The sequence below is a fragment of the Neofelis nebulosa genome, chromosome 8, assembly GCF_028018385.1.
Source record: "Neofelis nebulosa isolate mNeoNeb1 chromosome 8, mNeoNeb1.pri, whole genome shotgun sequence".
NCBI classification, from domain to species: Eukaryota; Metazoa; Chordata; class Mammalia; order Carnivora; family Felidae; genus Neofelis; species Neofelis nebulosa.
Window position 1 is genome coordinate 100,411,059 of NC_080789.1, and position 24,724 is coordinate 100,435,782.

At 41.1% G+C, this 24,724-nt stretch overlaps 1 protein-coding gene across 4 annotated transcripts in view; it reads left to right on the forward strand.

Moving 5' to 3' along the window:
- The first annotated feature begins 5,807 nt into the window (after positions 1 to 5,807).
- CLEC4A (C-type lectin domain family 4 member A) overlaps positions 5,808 to 24,724 on the forward strand; it is a 39,533-nt gene continuing 20,616 nt past the window's right edge. The window contains exons 1-4 of one of the 4 annotated variants that reach the window (XM_058743795.1): positions 5,808 to 6,120; positions 6,776 to 6,968; positions 20,085 to 20,165; positions 22,590 to 22,725. In XM_058743795.1, coding sequence (XP_058599778.1) covers positions 22,644 to 22,725 — 82 coding nt within the window. In that variant the 5' untranslated portion in view covers positions 5,808 to 6,120; positions 6,776 to 6,968; positions 20,085 to 20,165; positions 22,590 to 22,643. Of the gene's footprint in view, positions 6,121 to 6,276; positions 6,969 to 20,084; positions 20,166 to 20,360; positions 22,726 to 24,724 lie in introns of those variants that run through there. The other 3 variants (XM_058743798.1, XM_058743796.1, XM_058743797.1) reach the window with 3 other exon arrangements.

Genomic DNA, 24,724 nt, shown 5'->3' on the forward strand with positions numbered 1-24,724 from the left:
TGTATGTATGCGTGTGTATACACATATATGAAATAGTCTTTTATGCTGATAACAATTTAACTTTGCATACAAAAACTCTACCCTTTTATTCCCCCTTTTATGTTTTTGATATCACTATTTACCTCTTGTTATATTGTATATCTATTTAATTATTCTAGCTATAGCTGTTTTTAATGCCTTTGTGTTTAACATTTATGCTAGAATTAAGTGAATATAGCTATAGGCTTATCTTTACCAGTGTGTTGAATACTTTCATATTACTAACTAGCAATTTTTCATTTTAGCTTGAAGAATTCCTTTCAGCATTTATTATAAAGCAAGTCTAGTAGTGATGAGCACCCTCAACTTATGTTTCTTAGGGAAAGTCTTTCTCTCACCTTCATTTTTAAACTTTAAAAAAAATTTTATTTTAGAGAGAGGGAGAGTGTGTGAGTGGGGCAGAGGGAGAGAGAGAGAGAGGAAGAGGGGGAGAGAGAGAGAGAGGGAGAGAGAGAGAGAGGAACAGGGGGAGAGAGAGAAAAAGAGAGAGGGGGAGAGAGAGAGAGAGAGAGAGAGAGAGAGAGAGAGAGAGAGAATCAATCCCAAGCTGAGCATGGATCCTGATGCAGGGCTTGATCCCATGACCCTGGGATCATGACCTGAGCCAAAATCAAGAGTCAGACACTCAACTGATTGAGCCACTCAGGCACCCCTCACCTTCATTTCTGAATGATAATTTTCGTGGGTAAAATATTCTTGGTTGACTGTTTCTTTCTTTCAGCACTTTGAACACGAATATATCACCCCATTCTCTTCTGGCTTGCAAGGATTCTACTGGCAAATCTGCTTATGGCTTTGTGTGAGAGAGACATTTTTTCTCTTGCTGCTTTTTAAATCTTCTCTTTGTTTTTGATTTTAGACAGTTTTACCATAATGTGTCCTGGAGAAGATAATTTATTTTATTAATTGAAGTATTAACACACAGTGTTTTATTAGCTTCAGGTATACCACGTAATGATGCAATAGTTGTACATATTACTCAGTGCACGAGAAGTATAGTCACTATGTGTCTCCAAACCACGTTATTATAATGTTATTTTTTAAATTTTTTTTTTTTTCAACGTTTTTTATTTATTTTTGGGACAGAGAGAGACAAAGCATGAACGGGGGAGGGGCAGAGAGAGAGGGAGACACAGAATCCGAAACAGGCTCCAGGCTCCGAGCTGTCAGCACAGAGCCCGACGCGGGGCTCGAACTCACGGACCGCGAGATCGTGACCTGGCTGAAGTCGGCCGCTTAACCGACTGCGCCACCCAGGCGCCCCTATAATGTTATTGACTATATTCCTTGTGTTGTACTTTTCATCTCTGTGACTTACTATTTTTTTTTTTTTGTAGCTGGAAGTTCATACTTTTTAATCCCCTTTATCTATTTTGCTTATCCCCCCACCGACCTCCCCTCTGGCTACCACCAGTTTATTCTCTGTATTCGAGTCTTTTTGTTTTTTATTTTTTGTCTCTTTGTTTGTTTGTTTTTCTTAAATTCCACATGCGAATGAAATCATATGGTATTTGCCTTTGTCTGTTTGACTTACTTCACTTAGCATTATACGCTCTAGGGCTATCCATATTACAAATAGCAAGATCTCTTTCTTCCTTACAGCTGTGGGATATTCCAGTACACACACACACACACACACACACACACCCCACATCTTCTTTATCCATTTATCTATTGGTAGACACTTGGGTTGCTTCCATTTTTTGGCTACTGTAAACAATGCTGCAGTAAACATAAGGGGTGCCTCTTAAGGGGTGAATTAGTGTTCTTGTTTTCCCAGTGGTGGAATTACTGGATCATACACTATTTCTAATTTTAATTTTTTTGAGCAGCCTCCGTACTGTTTTCCACGGTTGCTGTACCAATTTGCATTCCCACCAATGGTGCGTGAGGCTTCCTTTTTCTCCCCATGTTATTTCTTGTCTTTTTGATTCTAGCCATTCTGACAAGTATGAGGTGATATTTCATTGTGGTGTTGATTTGCATTTCTCTGATGAAGACATACATATGTCTTCTTTAGAAAATATTCAGGTCCTCTGCCCATTTTTAATAGGATTATTTTTTGGGGGGGGGTATTGAGTTGTAGTTCTTTATATATTTTGGATTTTAACCCCTTATTGAATATATCATTTGCAGATTTCTTCTCCTGGTCAGTGGGTGGCCTTTTCATTTTGTTGATTTGTTTCCTTCATTGTGCAGAAGTTTTTTATTTTGGTGTGGTCCCAATAGTTTATTTTTGCTTTTGTTTTCCTTGCCTCAGGAGACATATCTTGAAAACCGTTTCTATAACCGATGTAGAAATTATTGCCTATGTTTTTTTTTGTGTGGGGAATTTTATGGTTTCCTGTCTCATATTTAGGTTTTTATTTATTTAAATTAAAACAATTTTTTTAATGTTTATTTATTTATTTATTTTTTTTTTTAATTTTTTTTTTTCAACGTTTTTTATTTTATTTTTGGGACAGAGAGAGACAGAGCATGAACGGGGGAGGGGCAGAGAGAGAGGGAGACACAGAATCGGAAACAGGCTCCAGGCTCCGAGCCATCAGCCCAGAGCCTGACGCGGGGCTCGAACTCACGGACCGCGAGATCGTGACCTGGCTGAAGTCGGACGCTTAACCGACTGCGCCACCCAGGCGCCCCTAATGTTTATTTATTTTTGAGAGAGAGCGAGAGAGAGAGTAGGGGAGAAACAGAGAGAGAGGAAGACACAGAATCTGAAGCAGGCTCCAGGCTCTGAGCTGTCAGCACAGAGCCCGATGCAGGGCTTGAACCCACAAACCATGAGACATGATCTGAGCTGAAGTCAGATGCTTAACCAATTGAGCCACCCAGGCATCCCTATTTATTTTTTATTTTTACTTTTTAAAAATTTTAAAAAAATGTTTATTTTTGAGAGACAGACAGAGACAGAGAGCGATCAGGGGAGGGGCAGAGAGAGAGGGAGACACAGAATCCAAAGCAGGATTCTCTGAGCTATCAGCACAGAGCCTGACGTGGGGCTCGAACCCATGAACCATGAGATCATGACCTGAGCCAAAGTCAGATGCTTAACTGACTGAACCTCCCGGGTACACCTTTCTTTCTTTCTTTTTTTTTTTTTTATTAAATTTTTTTTTTTTTTTTTTTTTTTTTTTTTTTTTTTACTGGTTGGTTATTTTTGAGAGAGAGAGAGAGAGGAGCAAGAGCGAGAGCACAAGTGGGGGAAGGGCAGAGAGAGAGGGAGACAGAATCCAAAGCAGGCTCCAGGCTCTGAGCTGTCAGCACAGAGCCCCATGTGGGGCTCGAACTCACGAATCGTGAGATCATGACCTGAGCCACAGTCAGATGCTTAACCAACTGAGCCACCCAGGTGCCCCCCTTTTATTTTTACTTGTAAAGAGAAAAAGCACAAACTGGGGAGAGGGGCAGAGGGAGAAAGAGAGAGAATCTCAAACAGGCTCCCTGCTCAGCACAGAGCCTGACATGGGGGCTCAATCCCAGGGCCCTGGGGTCATGACCTGAGTGGACATCAAGAGCTTGACACTCACCCAGCTGAGCCCCCTGCACCCCACACTTAGATTTTTAACCTGAGTTTATTTTTGTGTATGGTGTAAGAGTGTTCCAGTTTCATTCTTTTACATGTAGTTGTCCAGTTTTCCTAGCACCATTTGTTGAAGAGATGGTCTTTTACCCACTGTATATCCCTGGCTTTCTTTGTCATAAAGTAATTGACCATATAAGGTTGAGTTTATTTCTGGGCGCTCTATTCCATTTCATTGATCTACGTGTCTGTTTTGTGCCAGTACCGTACTGTTTCTTTCTTTCTTTTTTTTTTTTTTTTAAGTGCCACAGAGAAGACTGCATATTTCTTCTCTGTGCTTTTCTTTTTCTTTTTTTTTTTTTTTAATTTTTAAGTTGTTTATTATTTACTTTTTTTGAGAGAGAGAGAGAGACAGAGCATGAGCAGGGGAGGGGCAGAGAGGGAGGGAGACACAGAATCCAAAAACAGGCTCCAGGTTCTGAGCTGTCAGCACAGAGCTGGATGTGGGGCTCGAACTCTTGAACTGTGAGATCATGACCTGAGCCAAAGTCGGACGCTTAACTGACTGAGCCATCCAGGCACCCGAGTACCCTACTGTTTTGATGACTACAGCTTTGTAGTACATCTTGAAATCTGGAATTGTGATACCTCTACCTTTGTTCTTCTTTGCAGAAGATCATTTTGAATTGCATTTTTGTGGTGATGTCTTCCTTCGTGAATTTGAATGTCCAAATCTCTCTCTAGGTTTGGGATATGTTTAGCCATTATTTCTTTTCTTTCTTTTTTTTTTTTTTTTTTTTTTTTAATGTTTATTTCTGAGACAGAGAGAGAGAGACAGAGCATGAGTGGGGGAGGGGCAGAGAGAGAGGGAGACACAGAATCAGAAGCAGGCTCCAGGCTCTGAGCTGTCAGCACAGAGCCTGATGCGGGGCTTGAACTCACAAACCATGAGATCATGACCTGAGCCGAAGTCGGTCACTCAACCGACCGACCGAGCCACCCAGGCACCCCTAGCCATTATTTCTTTAAAGAGCTTTCTTTATTTCTTTAAAGAGCCATTATTTCTTTAAAGAGCATTATTTCTTTAAAGAGCTTTTTGTATCCTGGGACTCCAATGATGTGTGTTTGTTTTAATGGTTTTCGATAAGTCTTGTAGACTTTATTCCTCTCTTTTCATCTTTTTTCTTTTTGCTCTCTAGATTTTGTTTGATCTATCTTCTAGATCAAAATTCTTTGTTCTGCTTGGTTAAGGCTGCTGTTGAAGCTTTCTGTTGAATTCTTCAGTGATAATTCTTCAGCTACAAAATTTCTGATATTTTCTTATGATCTCTGTTGGACTTCTTTTTTCTTGTATTGTTTTTCTAATATGAAATTGTTTCTCTCAGTTCTCTGAGTATCTTTAGAACAATTATTTTGAATTCTTTGTCAGGTAATTCCTAGATCGCCATTTCTTTGGGGCTAGTTACTAGAGGTTTACTGTATCCCCCTGCATATTTCCCTGATTCTTCATTATCCTTGTAGCCTAGTATAGTTGTCTGAATATTTGAAGAAACAGCCCCTCTTCTAGACCTATGGCCTAACTTGCCTAAGGGAAGGCATTTGTCTGTGGGTGGGCCTATGCTAGAGCATGCTGTGACCCCAGTTCTAGTGGTGCAGGGTGCCAACTGCTGGGATGTGTAGTTGTGCCATAGATGGGGTGGGGCACGATGTGTCTTTGGCTCAGACCGTTGGGGTCCACGGCATTGACGCTCGTTTTTGACACTTGTTTTGGAGTCCCCAGCAGTTTGGGCCAGGGCAGGCAGTGGTGGTGGCTGGGGCTTGTGGTATGCACACACTTGGGTGTGGGGACCAGCTGCGAGAGCCAGTTAAGCGGTGAGGACCAGTTGCAGCCACATGGAGTAGTGGGGGCCAGGGCAGGCCGCAAGGGTGGGAGCCAGCTTTGGGCTCACCGGCAACAGCCTGGGCCGTTGGTGCATTCTCCTCTAGTTGCATGGTCTCCCCCTCTGGGTGTGTGCACGGTAGTGGTGGCCAGTGATAGGCATCAGGCTGGCGGCGTGCAAGTGTATAGCTGGAGAAGCTACACTTAAGTGCACACATGACATTTGGGGTAATCCTCTGGGGTCTATGCTAGCATCTTGTATTGGAACAGCTGCAGAGGCCATGGTTGACTGCTGGTGTGGTTCAGGGGCTCTGGCGGGGGGTGGGGTGGTGTGCACGGAGAGGTGTTGGAACGGGGAGGGACTCGGATGTCTGATGTCAGCAAATGTGAGTATCTGTGAGGCAAACGCTGGTGAAATCTACAGGGAGTCTGCTGCGGTCGTTAGTTTCTGCAGTGGCACAATCTGGGTTTTCTGCGGATCATGTCGCCGAGCTGTGAAATGTGACCTGTGACCATGCGTGGCTGCTGTTGGTAGCTTCTGCTTTTCTTCCTTGTTCCTAGCTGATGCTATGCAACTCGGCTCTGCCAGTCTGGGTGGGTTGAAACTGAAGTGAGACCTTCTTGAAGCGCTCTGAAAGGCTAGGGAGGCTGATCATTCACCCCATTTTTCCCTTTCCTGGTAAGGAGAACTCTTTCCAGCTGGGAAGAACCCTCTTGGTGCTGAGCAGTGTTGCCTTGGGTGGTCCGGGGTGGGAGGGTGGGAAAGTGCAGGCAAAATGAAGCTGTTTGTTCTCTTCCTGTGTGGTTATTCTCAGGTTTTTTGTTCCACCGTGTTGCTGAAGTCTCTGAAGTAGACTTCACAGCTCTCCTAGAGCAGTTTTTGTTCATGGATAGCTGTTGATCTTTGCTGGGGGACCGAGGCTGGGAATCTCAACGGGTCACCCGTTTTGGTGATGTGAAAAATAATTATTCAGTTCCTTTATATCTGATGGAACAAGATATTCCAGATTCCTCTTGTTCTTAACTACTGGTTTTTCTTTTTTGATCTAAAGCCCCGGGAGAGAGGTATTACTGATGGGTGGTCTGTGCTTTGCTGTGTCGAAGCTTTTTAGTTCGCTGCAGCCCCACTTGTTTATTTTTGCTTTTGTTGCCTTTGCTTGTGTGTCAAATAACATTATTGTGTTATATACTTGGCAGTTGTTAAGAGTGTAGACCAGTCACGTGAAGGGATGGATGTGTTAACTCACCCTATGGTAGTATTCATTTTCCAATATATATGTGTATCAAATCATTACTGTATACATCTTAAACCTACATTTTTTATATTTCAATAGTATCTCCACAAAGCTGGAAAAAATGACAGATACTGTATGATCTCATTTATATGTGGAATCTAAAGAAACTGAACTCAGAGTGAATCATGGTTGCCAGGGACCGGGAGCCAAGGGAAATAGAGAGATGCTGGTCACAGGGTGCATACTTCCAGCTCTAAGATTAACAAGTTCTGGAGATCTACTGTATAGCATTGTGAGTATAGTCTAATATTGTCAAATACTGTGTTATATAATTGAAATTTGCTAAGAGAATGGATTTTAAATGTTTTCACTACAAAAAAAGAAAGGGCAATTATATGAAGTTATGGAGGTATTTACTAACTCTGTTGTAATAATTTCACAATATATTCATATATCAAATTATCACATTGTACACATTTTTATCTCAATAAAGCCTGAAGAAAAGTACAAATAAAGGTGACTTATTACATTAATCTATGCTCAGGAGCTTAGACATAGCTTGGTGATGTTAATCAGATGTGTCTTTGCTGTTTATGTATTTATTTTTGTGAGAGAGAGAGAGAGAGAGCGAGTGCTCGCATGTGCACAAGCAGGGGAGGGACAGAGAGAGAGGGAGATAGAGAATCTGAAGCAGGCTCCAGGCTCTGAGCTGTCAGCACAGAGCCTGATATGGGACTTGAACCCACAGACTGTGAGATCATGACCTGAGCCAAAGTCAGATGCTTAACCGACTGAGCCACCCAGGTGCCCTAAAAAGTTTTTTTTAATGTTTATGTATTTTTGAGAGAGAGAAGGAGAGACAGTGTGATCAGGGGAGGGACAGAGAGAGGATCCCAAACAGGTTCCACACTGTCAGCAAGGAGCTTGACGTGGGGCTCCATCCTATGAACGGTGAGATCGTGACCTGAGCTGAAATCAAGAGTCGGATGCTTAACCCACTGAGCCACCCAGGTGCCCCAAGTTAGCTGCTTTTTGCCAAGAGTATGCTTCACATTTGGTGGTTGAAGGTCAGACTGGACTTATTCAGGGGGAAACTCTAAGGGGCTGATTCTGAGATATTTTCTTGGCAGGAGGAGTATCTTTGAGTCATTGGCAGGTTGCCACAACCTATATTTAGTTGCATGGGACTTCTGCAAAAATAATATTCAGCAATAGGGGGACTGGAGACACACAGTTTTTCCATTTCTCACCAGCCACCACATAAACTCCATCTTTTTAAAATCCAAATCCTTAATATTTTTATATGTTCCAAGGAATCAAAATTTTTGATTCGAAAGAGATTTAATGACAGTTTTGTAGAAAACATCCATAACACCTTTGAAAGATAGTTATCCAATATCTGCTTCAGTAGCTCACTCTTTGAAAGATAACCTTTTATGTATGTATGTATGTATGTATGTATGTACATAGATATGTACATATGTATTTGCAAGAAGTAGCAGTTTATGTTTATATATGTATTTATTTTTTAAAATACAATTTCTTGTCAAGTTAGCTAACATACAGTGTATATAGTGTGCTCTTGACTTTGGGAGTAGATTCCCATGATTCCTTGCTTACATACAACACCCAGTGCTCATCCCAACAAGTGCCCTCCTCAATGCCCATCACCCATTTTCCCCTCTCCCCCGCACCTCCCCCCTCATCAGCCCTCAGTTTGTTCTCTGTATTTAAGAGTCTCTTATGGTTTGTTTGCCTCCCCTCTCTGTTTGAAACTATTTTTTTCCCTTTACCTTCCCTCATGGTCCTCTGTTAAGTCTCAAATTCCACATATGAGTGAAAACATATGATATCTGTCTTTCTCTGACTTATTTCACTTAGCATAATACCCTCCAGTTCCATCTGCGTTGTTGTAAATGGCAAGATTTCATTTTTTCTCATTGCCAAGTAGTATTCCATTATATATATAAACCACATTTTCATTATCCATTCATCAGTTGATGGACATTTGGTCTCTTTCCATAATTTGGCTATCGTTGATAGCACTGCTGTAAACATTGGGGTACATGTGCCCCTATGAATCAGCACTCCTGTATCCTTTGGATAATTTCCTAGTAGTGCTATTGCTGGGTCGTAGGGTAGTTCTATTTTTAATTTTTTGCAGAGCCTCCACACTTTTCTGGCTGCACCAGTTTGCATTCCCACCAACAGTGCAAGAGGGTTCCCTTTTCTCCACATCCTCGCCAGCATCTGTTGTTTCCTGAGCTGTTAATTTTAGCCGCTCTGACTGGTGGGAGGTGATATCTCAATGTGGTTTTGACTTGTATTTCCCTGATGGTGAGTGATGTTGAGCGTCTTTTCATGTGTCTATTTGTCATCTGGATATCTCCTTTGGATAAGTGTCTATTCATGTCTTCCGCCCATTTCTTCATTGGATTACTTGTTTTTTGGGTGTTGAGTTTGGTAAGTTCTGTATAGATTTTGAATACTAACCCTTTATCTGATATGCCATTTGCAAATATCTTCTCTCATTCCTTCAGTTGCTCTTTAGTTTTGTTGACTGTTTCCTTTGCAGTGCAGAAGCTTTTTATCTTGATGAGGTCCCAATAATTTATTTTTGCTTTTTTTTTCCTTTGCCTTCAGAGATGTGTGGAGTAAGAAGTTGCTGTGGCTGAGGTAAAAGAGGTTGTTGCCTGTTTTCTCCTCTAGAGTTTTGATGGTTTCCTGTCTCACATTTAGGTCTTTTATCCATTTTGAGTTTATTTTTGTGTATGGTGTAAGAAAATGGTCCAGTGTCATTCTTTTGCATGTTGCTGTCCGGTTCTCCCAGCACCATTTGCTAAAGAGACTGTCTTTTTTCTGTTGGATACTCTTTCCTGCTCTGTCAAAGATTAGTTGGCCTTACATTTGTGGGTACAATTCTGGGTTCTCTATTCTATTCTGTTGGTCTATGTCTGTTTTTGTGCCAATACCATACTGTCTTGATGATTGTAACTTTGTAGTAGAGGCTAAAGTCTGGGATTGTGATGCCTCCTGCTTTGGTTTTCTTTTTCAACATTGCTTTGGCTATTCAGGGTCTTTTGTGGTTCCATACAAATTTTAGGATTGTTTGTTCTAGCTCTGAGAAGAATGCTGGGGCAATTTTGATTGGGATTGCATTGAATGTGTAGATTGCTTTGGGTAGTATTGACATTTTAACAATATTTGTTCTTCCAATCTATGAGCTTGGAATGTTTTTCCATTTCTTTGTGTCTTCCTCAGTTTCTTTTGTAACTTTTCTATAGTTTTCAGCATACAGATCTTTTACATCTTTGGTTAGGTTTATTCCTAGGCATTTTATGGTTCTGGTGCATTTGTAAATGGGACCAACTTCTTGATTTCTCTTTCTGTTGCTTTGTTATTGGTGTATAGAAATGCAACTGATTTCTGTACATTGATTTTGTATCCTGTGACTTTGCTGAATTCATGTATCAGTTTCTAGCAGTTTTTTGGTGGAGTCTTTTGGGTTTTCCATGTAAAGTGTCATGCCATCTGTGAAAAGTGAGTTTGACTTCTTTTTTGCCAATTTGGATGCCATTTTGTTTTCTGATTGTTGAGGCTAGGACTTCCAACACTATGTTAAACAACAATGGTGAGAGTGGACATCCCTGTCGTGTTCCTGATCTTAGGGGAAAAGCTCTCAGTTTTTCCCCATTGGGGATGATATTAGTGGTAGGCTTTTCATATATGGCTTTTCTGATGTTAAGGTATGTTCCTTCTATCCTGACTTTCTTGAGGGTTTTTATTAAGAAAGGATGCGTTTTGTCAAATGCTTTTTCTGCATCTATTGACAGGATCATATGGTTCTTATCCTTTTTTCTACTAATGTGATGTATTCATTGAAAGTGTTGAACCAGCCCTGCAGCCCAAGAATGAATTCCACCTGATCATTGTGAATAATTCTTTTAATATACTGTTGAATTCGATTTGCTAGTATCTTGTTGAGAATTTTTGGTTCCATGTTCATCAGGAATATTGGCCTGTAATTCTCCTTTTTAGTGGGTTCTCTCTTTGGTTTGGGAATCAAGGTAATGCTGGTTTCATAGAATGAATCCGGAAGCTTTCCTTCTATTTCTTTTTTTTGGAATGGGTTGAGAAGGATAGGTATTAACTCTGCTTTAAATGTCTGGTAGAATTCCCTTAGGAAGCCGTCTGGTCCAGGACTCATTTGTTGGGAGATTTTTGATAACTGATTCAATTTTCTTTGCTGGTTATGGGCCTGTTCAAATTTTCTATTTCTTCCCATTTGAGTTTTGGTAGTATGTGGGTATCTAGGAATTTGTTCATTTCTTACAGGTTGTCCAGTGTGTTGATATATCATTTTTCACAGTATTCTCTAATAATTGTTTGTATTTCTGTGGTGTTGGTTGTGATCTCTCCTCTTTCATTTGTGATTTTATCTATTTGGGTTCTCTCCCTTCTCTTTTTGAGAAGTCTGGCTAGGGGTTTATCAGTTTTGTTTATTCTTTCAAAAAACCAGCTCTGGGATTCATTGATCTGTTCTGCCGTTTTTTGTATTCTACATTATTTATTTCTGCTCTAATCTTATTATTTCTCTTCTGCTGCTGGCTTTGGGGTTTCTTTGCTTTCTGCTTCTAGCTCCTTTAGATGTGAGATTAGGTTTTGTATTTGGGGGTTTTTTCTTGTGTCTTGAGGTAGGCCTGGATTGCAATGTATTTTCCTCTTATGACTGCCTTTGCTGCATTTGAAAGTTTGGATTGTCATGTTTTCATTTGCTTCCATATATTTTTAAATTTCTTCTTTAATTGCCTGGATGACCCATTTATTCTTTAGTACGATGTTCTTTAACATCCATGCATTTGGAGGCTTTCCAAATTTTTTCTTGTGGTTGATTTCGTTTCACAGTGTTGTGATCTGAAAATATGCATGGTACGATCTGAATTCTTTTGTATTTATTGAAGGCTGTTTTGTGACCCAGTATGTGATCTATCTTGGAGAATGGTCCATGTGCACTTGAGAAGAATGTGTATTCTACTTTTGGATGAAAAGTTCTGAATATATCTGTCAAGTCTATCTGGTCCAGTGTATCACTCAAGGTCATTGTTTCTTTATTGATTTTTGCCTACATGATCTGTCCATTGTTGTAAGTGGAGTATTAAAGCCCCCTGCAGTTACCGTATTCTTATCGATAAGATTGCTTATGTTTGTGATTAACTGATTTATATATTTGGGTTATCTCCAGTTGGGGGCATAAACATTTACAATTGTTAGCTCTTCTTGATGGATAGACCCTGTGATTACGATATAATGCCCTTCTTCATCTCTTTAGTTTAAAGTCTAGTTTGTCTGATATAAGTATGGCTACTCCAGCTTTCTTTTAATTTCCAATAGCATGAAAGATTGTTCTCTGTCCCCTTACTTTCAATCTGAAGGTGTCCTCAGATCTAAAGTGAATCTCTTGTACACAGCATATAGATGGATTTTTTTTTTTTTTTAATCCATTCTGATACCCTATGTCTTTTGATTGGGGCATTTAGTCCATTTACATTCAGAGTTATTATTGAAGGATATCGATTTAGTGTCATTGTGTTATCTGTAAATTTCATGCTTGTGGTGATGTCTCTGGTCCTTTGTAGTCTTGGCAGCATTCCATTCACAGAGTCCCCTTTAGGATCACTTTCAGGGCTGGTTTAGTGGTCATGAACTCCAGTTTTTATTTGTTTGGGAAAGCTTTTATCTCTCCTTCTATTCTGAATGACAGGATAACCTTGCAGTTAACCTTGCAGGATAAAGGATTCTTGACTGCATATTTTTCCTATTCAGCACATTGAATATTTCTTGCCACTCCCTTCTGACCTGCCAAGTTTCAGTGGACAGGTCTGCTACTACCCATATGTGTATACCATTGTAGGTTAAAGCTGGTTTGTCCATAGCTGCTTTCAGAATTCTCTATCTTTGAATTTTGCTAGTTTCACTGTGATATGCTGTGGAGAAAACCTATTCTTGTTAAATCTTAAGGGAGTTCTCTGAGCCTCCTGGATGTCTACTTCCTTCCCCAAATTAGGGAAGTTCTCAGCTATAATTTGTTCAAGTAAACCTTCTGCCCCTTTCTGTCTCTCCTTCTTGAACTCCTGTGTATGGATATTATTGTTTCATTCAGTCACTTAGTTCTCTAATTCTCTCCTTGTGATCTAGTTTTTTCTTATCTGTCTTTTTCTTGGCTTCATCATTTTCCTTAATTTTATCTTCTATTTCACTTAGTCTCCCTTCTGCTTCTCCATCCTTGCTGTCACTGCGTCTAGTTTATTTTGTACATCATTTACACCATTTCTTAATTTGTCATGATTATTTCTTAGTTCCTTGATCTCTGCAGCAATAGATTCTCTTCTGTCTTCTATGCTTTATTCAAGTCCAGTGATGAATCTTATGACCATTTTTGTAAATTCTTGCTCAATTATATTGTTTATATTTGTTTTAAGTAATTCTCTAGCTGTCATTTCTTCCTGGAATTTCTCTTGAGGAGAATTCTTCCATTTAATCATTTTGGCTAGTTTTCCATCTTTTACATGTTTTAATATCTTGTTATGTGTCCTGCAGCTGTGAGCACTGATATATTAAAAAGGGATCATACACTGTATAGGGCCTGGCTCTTCAGGAGGTGTTTTCGGAGTGTGTTGTCCGTTGTCCGTTGTTGTGACTTTGGTTGCTTTATTTCCCAACTTGTAGTGGTGGTTTGGACCCTCCACCAGGTATGCTTTGATTTGTTCATTGAAGTAACCCTGGAAAAAATTTTAAAAGAGCCGTGCTGGAAGAAGCCTTATCCCATACAAAGAGAAATGACAGGGGCGGGGAAGAAGAAAAGAAAAAAAAGACCAGGCAGAGAATCAGAGAAACTATATTGCTTAATACAGAGAGAGAGAGAGAGAGAGAGAGAGAGAGAGGAAAAAAAATAAAGGAGATACAGAAGAGGTGTAAAAAGAATATATTAAAAATGTCTGCTTAAACAAACCAACAACCAGAATAGAGAAGGGAAGAAATAAGAGGAAGAAAAGGAAGAAAAAAACATATATATATATATAATATATTGTTATATTATTATTATATATATATGTATTATATATATTATTATTATATATGTATAATATATATTATTACATATTTTTATTACGTATAAATATGCAATATGTATTAGTATATATAGGTATATAGATAGATATAGACCAAGAATCAAATTAGAAAATGCAAAATCGTTGGACTGATGTCTGATGGTGCCTTGGAACCAGTGGTCTGGAGGAGGGGCTGTCTGGTTTGATCAGTGTCAATCTTGCTCCATAGATACGCAGTTACCAGGCAGGGAGGGGTGTGGTTTGGTGTAGGCAGGTCCCACCTCCACTGTGGGCCCATTGTCCTGTTCCCTGAAACCCCACCTTGTTGGTGATAGGGAGAAAAATGGCGACACCCCAGTCTCTCCTCCATGGACCGGGTGTCCCAGACCACTCTGTTCAGGCCATCCTCACAGTTCTGCATGGGAGTGAGTGGGACAGGTTTGTCCTGCTCTAAGTCTCCCGTGCCTCTCTGGCGGTCAGCTGGGATTCAAACCCTGATGTCTTAAAGGATCTCGCTCTGTGTGCCTGGGGTTCTGGGGTAGAGCCGGAGCCACTCTGCCCAGCCAGCTGACAAAAGGCCTCCGGCTGGTGGGTGCTGCGGGGTTTTGCGCCCTTAGAGTGGCTATGTACCTTCTTCCGCACTCAAGGGAGGGGACTGCTCTCTGACTGCGCCTCTGAGCACACTACCCAGCCCAGGGCTGGCTCTCCTCCCTGCCAGGTGCAAGTGCAGGGCAGCCTGCCCCAGTCGGGAGAAAGACCCACAATCCTGGATCCTGTTAGAAATTGGTGCTTTCTCCATTTTTTCTGTTCTCCAGTCCGTAGTGTTTCTCTTGTCCACATACAATCCTACACTTCTACAGCCTCTCTTTCTCTTCCTTTTCTCTCTCCACAGAAGGGGATCTCTCCCCTCTGTGCCTTCGCCACCCATTGTATCTCTCCCAGTTTGCAATTGAGCGCCGATGGCCCACCAAGTTGTCCCCGTGGGCCCCTAGAGATGTTTCTGTGCTGTTTGAGGGACAAGGGAACTTTGGTGCCCCCTACTCCTCCACCATGTTGAAGCCACTCCGAAAGATAACCTTTTAGAATACAAATTTGGGAATTAGGCCTGGATTCAAATTAATTAAAAGTCTAATTTTGTTGGCTCCGTGGCCAGTTTAATAACTTGTCAAACTCTCAGTTTTCTCATTGGTCAAATGGGGAGTAACAATGCATATTTTTCAGGATTATTTTGAATATTGAAATGAGAAAAGCAATATATTCATCGCAGCACAGGGCGTGGTAAGCTCAAATGCCTTAACCATTATTGGCATTCTTTTTCACTGCTGATGACTAATAGCAGGACTGGTCGCTTTTAAGGAGAGGAAACCCAGGTTGAGTCATAACAACAAATAACTAAATAAGCAATAACCTTGCCAGGAAGGGCAAGCGTATAGGTTCGCACCAGTGCAAGGATTGCTTTCATTTGGCTGTGGTGTCCTATGAATTATATTTAGGGGCCTTAGGACTCTTGATTGTCACTCTTTGTGTAGCTTCGATGGAAGTATCATAAACCTGCAGTGGAAAACCAACAGGTTTATTTTTCCCAAAACTGATATTAACTTATCCCTCTTTGTATTTATTTATTTATTTATTTAATTTTTTATTAAAAAAAATTTTTTTTAACGTTTATTTATTTTTGAGACAGAGAGAGACAGAGCATGAACAGGGGAGGGTCAGAGAGAGGGAGACACAGAATCTGAAACAGGCTCCAGGCTCTGAGCTGTCAGCCCAGAGCCTGACGTGGGGCTCGAACTCACGGACTGCGAGATCGTGACCTGAGTTGAAGTCGGACGCTTAACCGACTGAGCCACCCAGGCGCCCCTTATCCCTCTTTTTAAATGTAGGGTCAGAAGAAGAAAAATATGGCAGTCCAGGCTTTCTTAGTTCTTTTCAGGGCACATCAGTGCTTTCCAGTCATCGATTATCTGATCTTGTAATTAAAATGTCACTTTGAGGGCCTATCAGTTGCTAGTCACATGTAAAACTATTGATGCGTGTTTGTTTTCCTGCCATACTTTGTGGGCTTCCATTTTTAAAAAGTGGTTGGTGTATTAATTGTCTGCTTTTCATGTGTGTTGTCCTTCCCCAGCTCCAGGTTATGATGGCCCCTCAGACAGGGACCTCTAGTCTGCATTCATTGATCACATCCCACGCCTTTTTGGTATATTTCTTTGTATTTAAATGAGGCGTCTCACAGTCAGCCTTCTTTTTGACACCCCTTTTGATCATTAGTGTCCTTAGTACCATGTGTCAGGAGTATTTCTGAGTCTGTTTCTTTGCTGTCCTGGAACAAAGGATGGTTTATGTTTCAGGATCTATCACTATCATTGTCTCAACCAGAGCACTTATGTGAGCATCAAACCAGGAGAAATCCCAAGGAGAATTGGTACCGCATCTTGTGATCCAGATTTATTTACCTCTCTGAACGAGACTGAATGTAGCAGTGACTCTAATTTGTCCACACCTTCTTATAGTTTTTGTCTTGTAGCATTTGCACTGGCTCTGGGCTTGATGGTGCAATGCTTTGGCCAAGGAAAGACTACGTGATGTGAGGCAAGCAGGGATTATGTGCATTGGACTTGCTCTCTTGCTGCTCTTGGAACCCTGCTTAGTTGGCTGGAGGATGAGAGACCACACAGAGCAGATATAAGCTGTCTCAGTCGGGGCCATCCTAGATAAGTGCCTATCAATCTGGTATCTGACCAGAGATACGTGAATAGACTGAGCTGAGATGTGAATAGACTGAGCTGAGATCGGCCACCCTTGACTCAAACCAGAACTATGCAGCTGAGCCCAGCCCAATTTGCCCAAATCAGGAATTTGAGCTGAATTAATGGTTGTTGTGTTAAACTACTAAGATGGTTGGTTATACAGATAACTGATGGTCTCCCGAGCAAGTCTATTATGTATATTATAATAAAAATGAAAGTTAAAAAGGATGTGGTAAAGGCAAAGTAAATAATATTTTCAAATGATTTTAAATTTAGTGTTACTTGTTATGAGAGCAAAGTATCTGATTAGTTATAAGTTTGGTTTATTTCAGCTCTTGCTTTTAGTAACTATCAACTGTGAAACATACCTCATAACGATACATGGCTCAAAAGGGATGTGTATTATTAGCTGTACTTAACAAGTTGTGATTCTTGTTTTTCAATTCTCTTTATAAATCTTTCTGTTAAAACCAGCTGGTAAATATCTTTTTTCCTGTTATTAATCCAGTTGTTCTTGCAGACTAATGAGAGTGTTCATTTTAAATTCATTGATAAATGAGTTCAAAACCCACTGAAACCAGATTTTGAAGATTTCAAAAAGGAAGATGTATAAACCACATCCTTATATAATTTTTGGCAAAAGGAAAAACATCACAACATGGTGGAACTAATTTTTTTCTAATTATCAATTTTCTATCTGCTCTCTCCATAACACAGTTCCTTTTTTGAGGTAGTCGTCTTCTCACTGTTGAAACATCACCTTTACCTTGAAAGCACAGGTTAATTGTGTGTGTGTGTGTGTGTGTGTGCACGCATGTACGTGTGTGCTCATATGCTTTGATATCTGCTAATTAGCATACCACCGGAAGCTATTACATAGCACTGAAAAAGTCAGCAAAATTGGAACACGTCTTTTTTTTTTTTTTTAAGCATAGCAATATTAAGTAAGTTTCCCAATTCTTTTAAGTCATTTGCCAAAGTGAACAAGATGGTCACTTCCCATCTTGTTAAAAAAAAAAAAATCACAAATATTCTAATATCTTGTTTTATGAAACTAATCATATTGTGGTATTGTAATGATTTATGATACCAACTGCCTGGAGTTAGGCCAGATTTCACAGATTAAGGGCCTAGTCCTGTGTAAGACTGCTCTCATTTCAGACACCAGTCACAAGTTTGGGGGTTTCTCGGGCTTCCCTTATTTCTTATCAACCTCCTACAAATTTGGGGATTCCCATGACTCCCTCAGGTTTGATAATTTGCTAGAATAAGTCACCGGACTCAGAAGACTGCCAGCTATACTTACAGTTTTATTATAGCAAAAGGATACACATCAGAGTTATCCAAAGGGAGACACGCGTAGGGTGAGATCTGGGAGGGTCCCAGGTGTGAAGCTTTCATTGTCCCTGTGGATATGTCACCTTCCTGGCACATTAATATGTGACAGTACACACAGTATTGGCAGACAGAGGAGCTCACCCGAGCTTTGGTGCTCAGAGTTTTATCGGCATTTGTTACATAGGCATGCTTGGTTGTGTCATTTGCCATGAGGCTGAGCTCAGTCTCCGTCTCTTCCCTGGCTGGACTGGTATCTCATGGCTCAAAGCCTCAACCCTCTAGTCCCATGGCTTTTTTCTGACTTGGTCAGTCCCTATCTTGTTAGCGTCATCTTGTTAGCACAAACTAGGGGCTCACAAAGAGTGACTTCATTACCATAAAGTGTCAGGGCTCATCATGAATAACAAAGACATTCATATTACTCAGGAAATTCTAAGGATTTAGAAGTTACCTTCCAGGAACTGGGTACAAAGGTCAGCCAACTTCTTAACTATACAGATATTTAAACTGTAATATGATGCAGCATGCAGAGAATGAATGAACACGTATAGGTACAACATCAACTTCTTAAGAGTTGTGGAACCTTGGGGCACCTGGGTGGCTCAGTCGGTTCGGCTCAGGTCATGATCTCACGGTTCGTGAGTTCAAGCCCTGTGTCAGGCTCTGTGCTGACAGCTCAGAGCCAGGAGCCTGTTTCGGATTCTGTGTCTCCCTGTCTGCTCCTCGCCTGCTCACATGCTCTCTCTCTCTCTCTCAAAAATAAATAAACATTAGAAAAAAAATAAAAAAAGAAAGTTGTGGATCCTCCACTCTTTCCTCATGATAGATCCTGTACCAACATGACATGCAACAAACACTAAACTCATATGATAGTCATAAAACTTATTTTACTTAACATTTTAAATATCTAAAAATAGATGTTCTAGTATTTTATTTCTGTGCCCTAGAGGATCCTTTTTAAAAGTTTTTTTTAAATGTTTTTGTTTTATTTTTGAAAGAAAGAGACAGAGTGTAAGCAGGTTAGGGTCAGAGAGAGAGAAGGAGACACAGAATCCAAAGCAGTCTCCGGGCTCTGGAGCTGTCAGCACAGAGCCTGATGCAGGGCTCGAACTCACAAACTGCGATATCATGACCTGAGCCTAAGTCGGACACTTAACTGACTGAGCCACCCAGGCACCCCTAGAGGATCCTTTTTTAATACCAGCGGGGTATTGTGCCCCATTTTGGAGAGCACTGCTCTAGAGATCCCTTGGCTAAATTATTTAAAGTGTGCTAGGGGTACCTGGGTGGCTCAGTTGGTTAAACGTCTGACTTTGGCTCAGGTCATGATCTCATGGTTCATGAGTTCGAGCCCTATGTGTGCTCTGCTGTCAGCACAGATCCTCTACCCCTCTCTCTGCCCCTCCCCTGCTCCTCTCTTTCTCTCTCAAAAATAAACATTAAAAAAATTAAAAAAAGTAAAGAGTGCTATAGCCTGAATGTGTCCCCCCTCAAAATTCATACGTTGAATCCTTTTTTTTTTTTTTTTTTTTAAACGTTTTTTTAATTTATTTTTGGGACAGAGAGAGACAAAGCATGAACCAGGGAGGGGCAGAGAGAAAGGGAGACACAGAATCGGAAACAGGCTCCAGGCTCCGAGCCATCAGCCCAGAGCCTGACGCGGGGCTCGAACTCATGGACCACGAGATCGTGACCTGGCTGAAGTCGGACGCTTAACCGACTGCGCCACCCAGGCGCCCCCATACGTTGAATCCTAATTCCTGATGTGATGGTATTAGGAGATGGGGCATTTTGGAGGCGATAAGGTCATGAGGGTAGAACTCTCATGAATAGTATTAGTGTCTTTATAAAAGAGACCCCAAGGAGCTCCCTCACCTCTTCTGCCATGGGAGGACATAGTGAGAAGATGGCCATCTTTGAAATAGGAAGGGGGATCCTCACCGGATATCCGATCTGCTGACATCTTGATCTTAGACTTCCCAGCCTCCAGAACTGTGAGAAATAGATTGTTATTTAAGCCACTTAGTCTGTGGGAATTTTGCTGCCCTTGACATGTCTCCCCATAGGTAGGGTGTATTTTCCTCTTCATATCAAGGCCAGGTGACTTCCACTGGCCAAAGGAATCATAGCGGATGTAATGTGTCCCTTATCTGAATAGAGGATTTGAGTGTTACTGTGTGTTTCAACTTATAAGGAGCTGCTCTATGATCCTAGGTTCCAGAATGAGAAAATACTAAGAGAAGAGCCAAGCACAGTTACAGTCAACCTTATGCAGACCATAAGCCTACCCGCGATGTGAGTGAGACATAAATGTCATTGTAAGCCATTCAGGTTTTGGGATTATTTGTGATATAGTATAATCCAGTTATAATGTGATTTGTCCCAGGGAAACAGAGATACCTTTGGGAACATATTTATGTATGTATGTATGTATGTATGTATGTATGTATTTTTCTTTACAAACTTACGTTGTTGAGGCTCTGATCATCAGTGATTATTCTCGGGAGGAGGGTGTATGCACACACACAGGCAAGTGTGCAAGTACTTGTAGAGTCTAGTAATTTGCTAGAAAATTTGCAAGAATTAGCTCTTCCCTCTCTTGCCTCTTTTCAAAACCCTTTCCTTTTCCTTACGAAACAATTCAGTCCTAAATGAAACATTAGGTAGAGCAGAACAAGGTAGGTGTCTGTTGTAGGGTGGGGTGGGAGAGCAACAGTGGTCTGGTGCAGGTTGTCAGAGCTCAGGCAGGGTGAGAAGGGTGACTTTGCAGGGGGGTTGGCTTGATGGTGGTGCTGGAGCCTGAAAGAGTGAGGAGAACATCCCTGCAGGGATTGGAAAGTGTTTCGGGCATCAGACCCTATGCATCCCGAGGAGAATGTCCACACGTGGCAACGGCCTGGTGTAGGGTGTCAGAAGCAGCCTGGTCTGGAGTGCCAGGGCCTGAAAGGTGAAGAAGACATCTATGTGGTGGGGAGGCCAGGTGCAGGGAGCTCAAGCAGGATGGTCCTTGCTGGGAGGTGGGGGACCCGGCACGGGTCAGGAAAGTGGCAGGCCCGGTGTGGGTTTCAGAAGCCGAACGGGATGAGGAAGCCGTCCACATGGTAGCGTAGCCCTGCGTGGGGACTCAGAGCCCAGGGAGGGCGAGGAGAGCTTCCACACATCAGGGTGATCTCGTGTTGGGTTTTAGAACCTGAGTAGGGTAAGGATGGGTTCCAGGTGGGTGTTAGGGAGCCGGCATCAGAAGTCAGAGTCTAGGCAGAGTGAGGAGGGATTTCCTATGGAGGATGGCCCAGCGTGGGGTCAGACCTGAGCAAGTTGAGGATGAGGTCCATGGGGGTTGGCTGGCTCTGTGCAAGAACACCCAAGCAGGTTAAAGGCCCCAGTAGTAATGTTGGCCTGGATTGGCAAGTCAGAGCCCCGTCAGGAAGAGAAGAGCATCTTAGAGGAGGGAATGGCAAAGATAGAAAATTGACTAAACGTGTTTATTACTCAAATAACAAAATAAATAAGTAAGTAAGTAAGTAAAAGACAATGGAAGCCGGTTTCTTACTGTAACAGAAGGGAGAAATGTGGAAGGGAGAAAACTAGAATGAACTCCTTAGCGTTGGATTGGAATTAGAGGTTATTAGTGTGAATGCACGGTTTTCAATGTACCTTGATATGGAAAGATAGAGGTAAGTGTGTGTGTGTGTGTGTGTGTGTGTGTGTGTGTGTGTGTGTTATGCAGGAGATGGAGGAGTTTGGTGCAGGAGATTAAAAGAAGGAGGATCCTTTGGGGAGAGCTGAATCTAGGGAGTGAGCTTTCAAGAGCACATCTCGGAAGGTTCTGAACTGAAGGATTCTTTTTTTGGAATGCTTTCCTCTTGTCCTTTGGAAAAAGTCACATTTGTCACTGACTTTATCTCCTAATTTGTGACTCTATTAAATTATCTTAACTTGTTAAAAAACAGTCACATTGGCCTGTAGTCTTTTTGTTGCGGTGGTGTAAGGGATTAAAGGGATGGAGAAGGGTGGTGTGCAGGCTGGCCTATTCCACTAACATCCAGCAAAGAGAGCTGCTTTCAGGAGCTTCTGGAAGCGACTATATCAAAATGAATGGAGATCCATGAAAGAGTCAGTTAAGAACAGGGAAAAGCAGAGAGCACTGGGGAGCAGCTTCAGAACACGTATGATGTAAGCTTTGACTTCCCTCCTACATACACTCTTGAAAGTGGGGAGGCTGACACATGAGTTTTTTGTCAATGATCCTCTTAGAATGTGGTCACCAAAAGTTGCCTGATCAGCCACACGTGATGAGAATACAACATGAATGAATCTATGCCCAGATTGGTCTATAAATAATTATGTTTGCATACAGATGTACACAAATACATGAAGTTCATTCTTGGCTGGTGAGCTCAGATAATACAAGTCTCAGAAAAGCGTTCTCTAACTGCTTAGTTTCTCTATGTCTTTCCTTCCTATATATATTTTTAAATCTACCCTTTGAGTTCCTACTTTACATTTCCTTGTTACATTTATAAATTTATGAGAAGTTCCTTATTACATTTGCTGACGTATGTTCAAATGCTATGATTCTCATCGTGCTGATCCTGGAGATTTGGCCTCTGAGGTTGCTAATTTTCACGAGATTCCTCTCAGAGTTATTTGCCTATATGGGGCCCCTGTTCTTGATAGGAAGTATGACAAATTGCCACCATGTTTGGGTTTTATTTTAAGATGTTTTAAGGAAGAGATGTAAAGGATTTTTTGAAGAGAAGATTTCTTCTCGATATGACTTCAGAGACCACTTATGCTGAATTGAGTTTCAAAAATGAATCCAAGTCCTCAGGCACCAAAGAAAGGCCTCCTGCAGGTAAGCACATTTTCTGGTGGTCAGAGTTAGTGATGAGAAGAAGGATGAAGAGAGAATATTGTAAATGAAGCATGATAGTGTTAGTTGCTGGTTCTCTGGCCACAGGTGGGGCACCTAGGATTCTCAGAAGATTGAGTTATCTGAAGATAAGCATTAAGGGGTTGTGTAGTTATACGCTAACCAAACTGAGGTGTGACAAGTCCGCTAAGGTCCTGAGCTAAGGAGAATGCTAATTATGCTGAGGTTATTCTCCTGTGCCTTCTGAGGCTGAGTGAGACTGCAATCAAGAGATTGGGTACAGGAGCGCCTAGGTGGCTCAAGTCACTTGAACGTCCGACTCTTCATTTCAGCTCAGGTTATGATCCCAGAGTCGTGGGATCGAGCCCCATGTTGGACTCTGCCCTGAGCATGGAGCCTGCTGAAGATTTTCTTTCTCTCTCCTTTTGCCCTACTTGCATGCACTCTCTCACTCTATCCAAAAAAAAAAAAAAAAAAAAAAAAAGAGAGAGATTGGGTACAGGTCTTGAAACCGTCAACCCAGATACAGGGGATGTTGATGAGTCAGTGGACTCAGGCTCGGTTAGAGGGGAAGAGCTTGGGTGGAGAGCTTTGTGGGCGTCTTTGTTACCGCGGGACCAAAGTGTAACCCAAGACTGTTGCAGATGAAGGACTAGAAAGTTGCAAAGGGAGTCTTCCTTGAATTCAGGAAATCCATTGCATCCTGCCTCCCCAGGATGGATTTAACTGAATTTGGGAGTAGATAAAAGGTAATATGGTTATCATTTATGATATATCAGATATAGAGCAAAAGAGAAAAAAAGCATGTGTATTATAAGAAGCTGTGAGTGGGAGGTCATGATTGCGCATGCTTTCCAAAACACTTCCGTGGAGATAGGGAGAACGCTCAGAGAAACTGTTTTTTCCCCTTAAAAAGCTTTTTTTTTTTCTTGCATATTTTATTTTATTTTATTTCTTTTTCTTTTTTTATTATTTTTTATTTTTTTATTTTTTTAATATGAAATCTATTGTCAAATTGGTTTCCATACAACACCCAGTGCTCATCCCAACAGGTGCCCTCCTCAATGCCCATCACACACCCTCCCCTCCCTCCCACCCCCATCAACCCTCAGTTTATTCTCAGTTTTTAAGAGTCTCTTATGGTTTGGCTGCTTCCATCTCTAACTTATTTTTTTTTCCTTCCCCTCCCCCATGGTCTTCTGTTAAGTTTCTCAGGATCCACATAAGACTGAAAACATATGGTATCTGTCTTTCTCTCTATGACTTATTTCACTTAGCATAACACTCTCCAGTTCCATCCACGTTGCTACAAAGGGCCATATTTCGTTCTTTCTCATTGCCACGTAGTACTCCATTGTATATATGAACTACAATTTCTTTATCCATTCATCAATTGATGGACATTTAGGCTCTTTCCATAATTTGCCTATTGTTGAGAGTGCTGCTTTAAACATTGGGGTACAAGTGCCCCTATGCATCAGCACTCCTGTATCCCTTGGATAAATTCCTAGCAGTGCTATTGCTGGGTCATTCCCCTTAAAATTTTTTATAAAACTTCCTTATTCTATGTTGAAAGGCTCATTAAAGAAAAAATTAAAAACTAGAGGCATACACGAATTTATATTTATTTTACCAACTAGAGATCACTATAATTTACATTTCAGTGTAGATCTTTCCAGATATAAATACTATACCTAACTGTATTTTTTCTAAAGCCGAGATTATGTTATACATTATTGAGGATTTTGTCCTCCTGCTTGTCAATATCTCATAACTTTGGGAAAACTATTCTTTATTTTTTTGTGGAGGTACAATTGACATAAAACATTCTGCAATAGTCCCCTCTTATCTGGGGGGATATGGTCCAAGATCCCCAGTGAATGCCTGAATAGTGGATAGTACCAAACTCTATATATTGTAGGTTTTTTTCCTATACATATATATCTATGATAAAAGTTTAATTTATAAATTAGGTACAGTA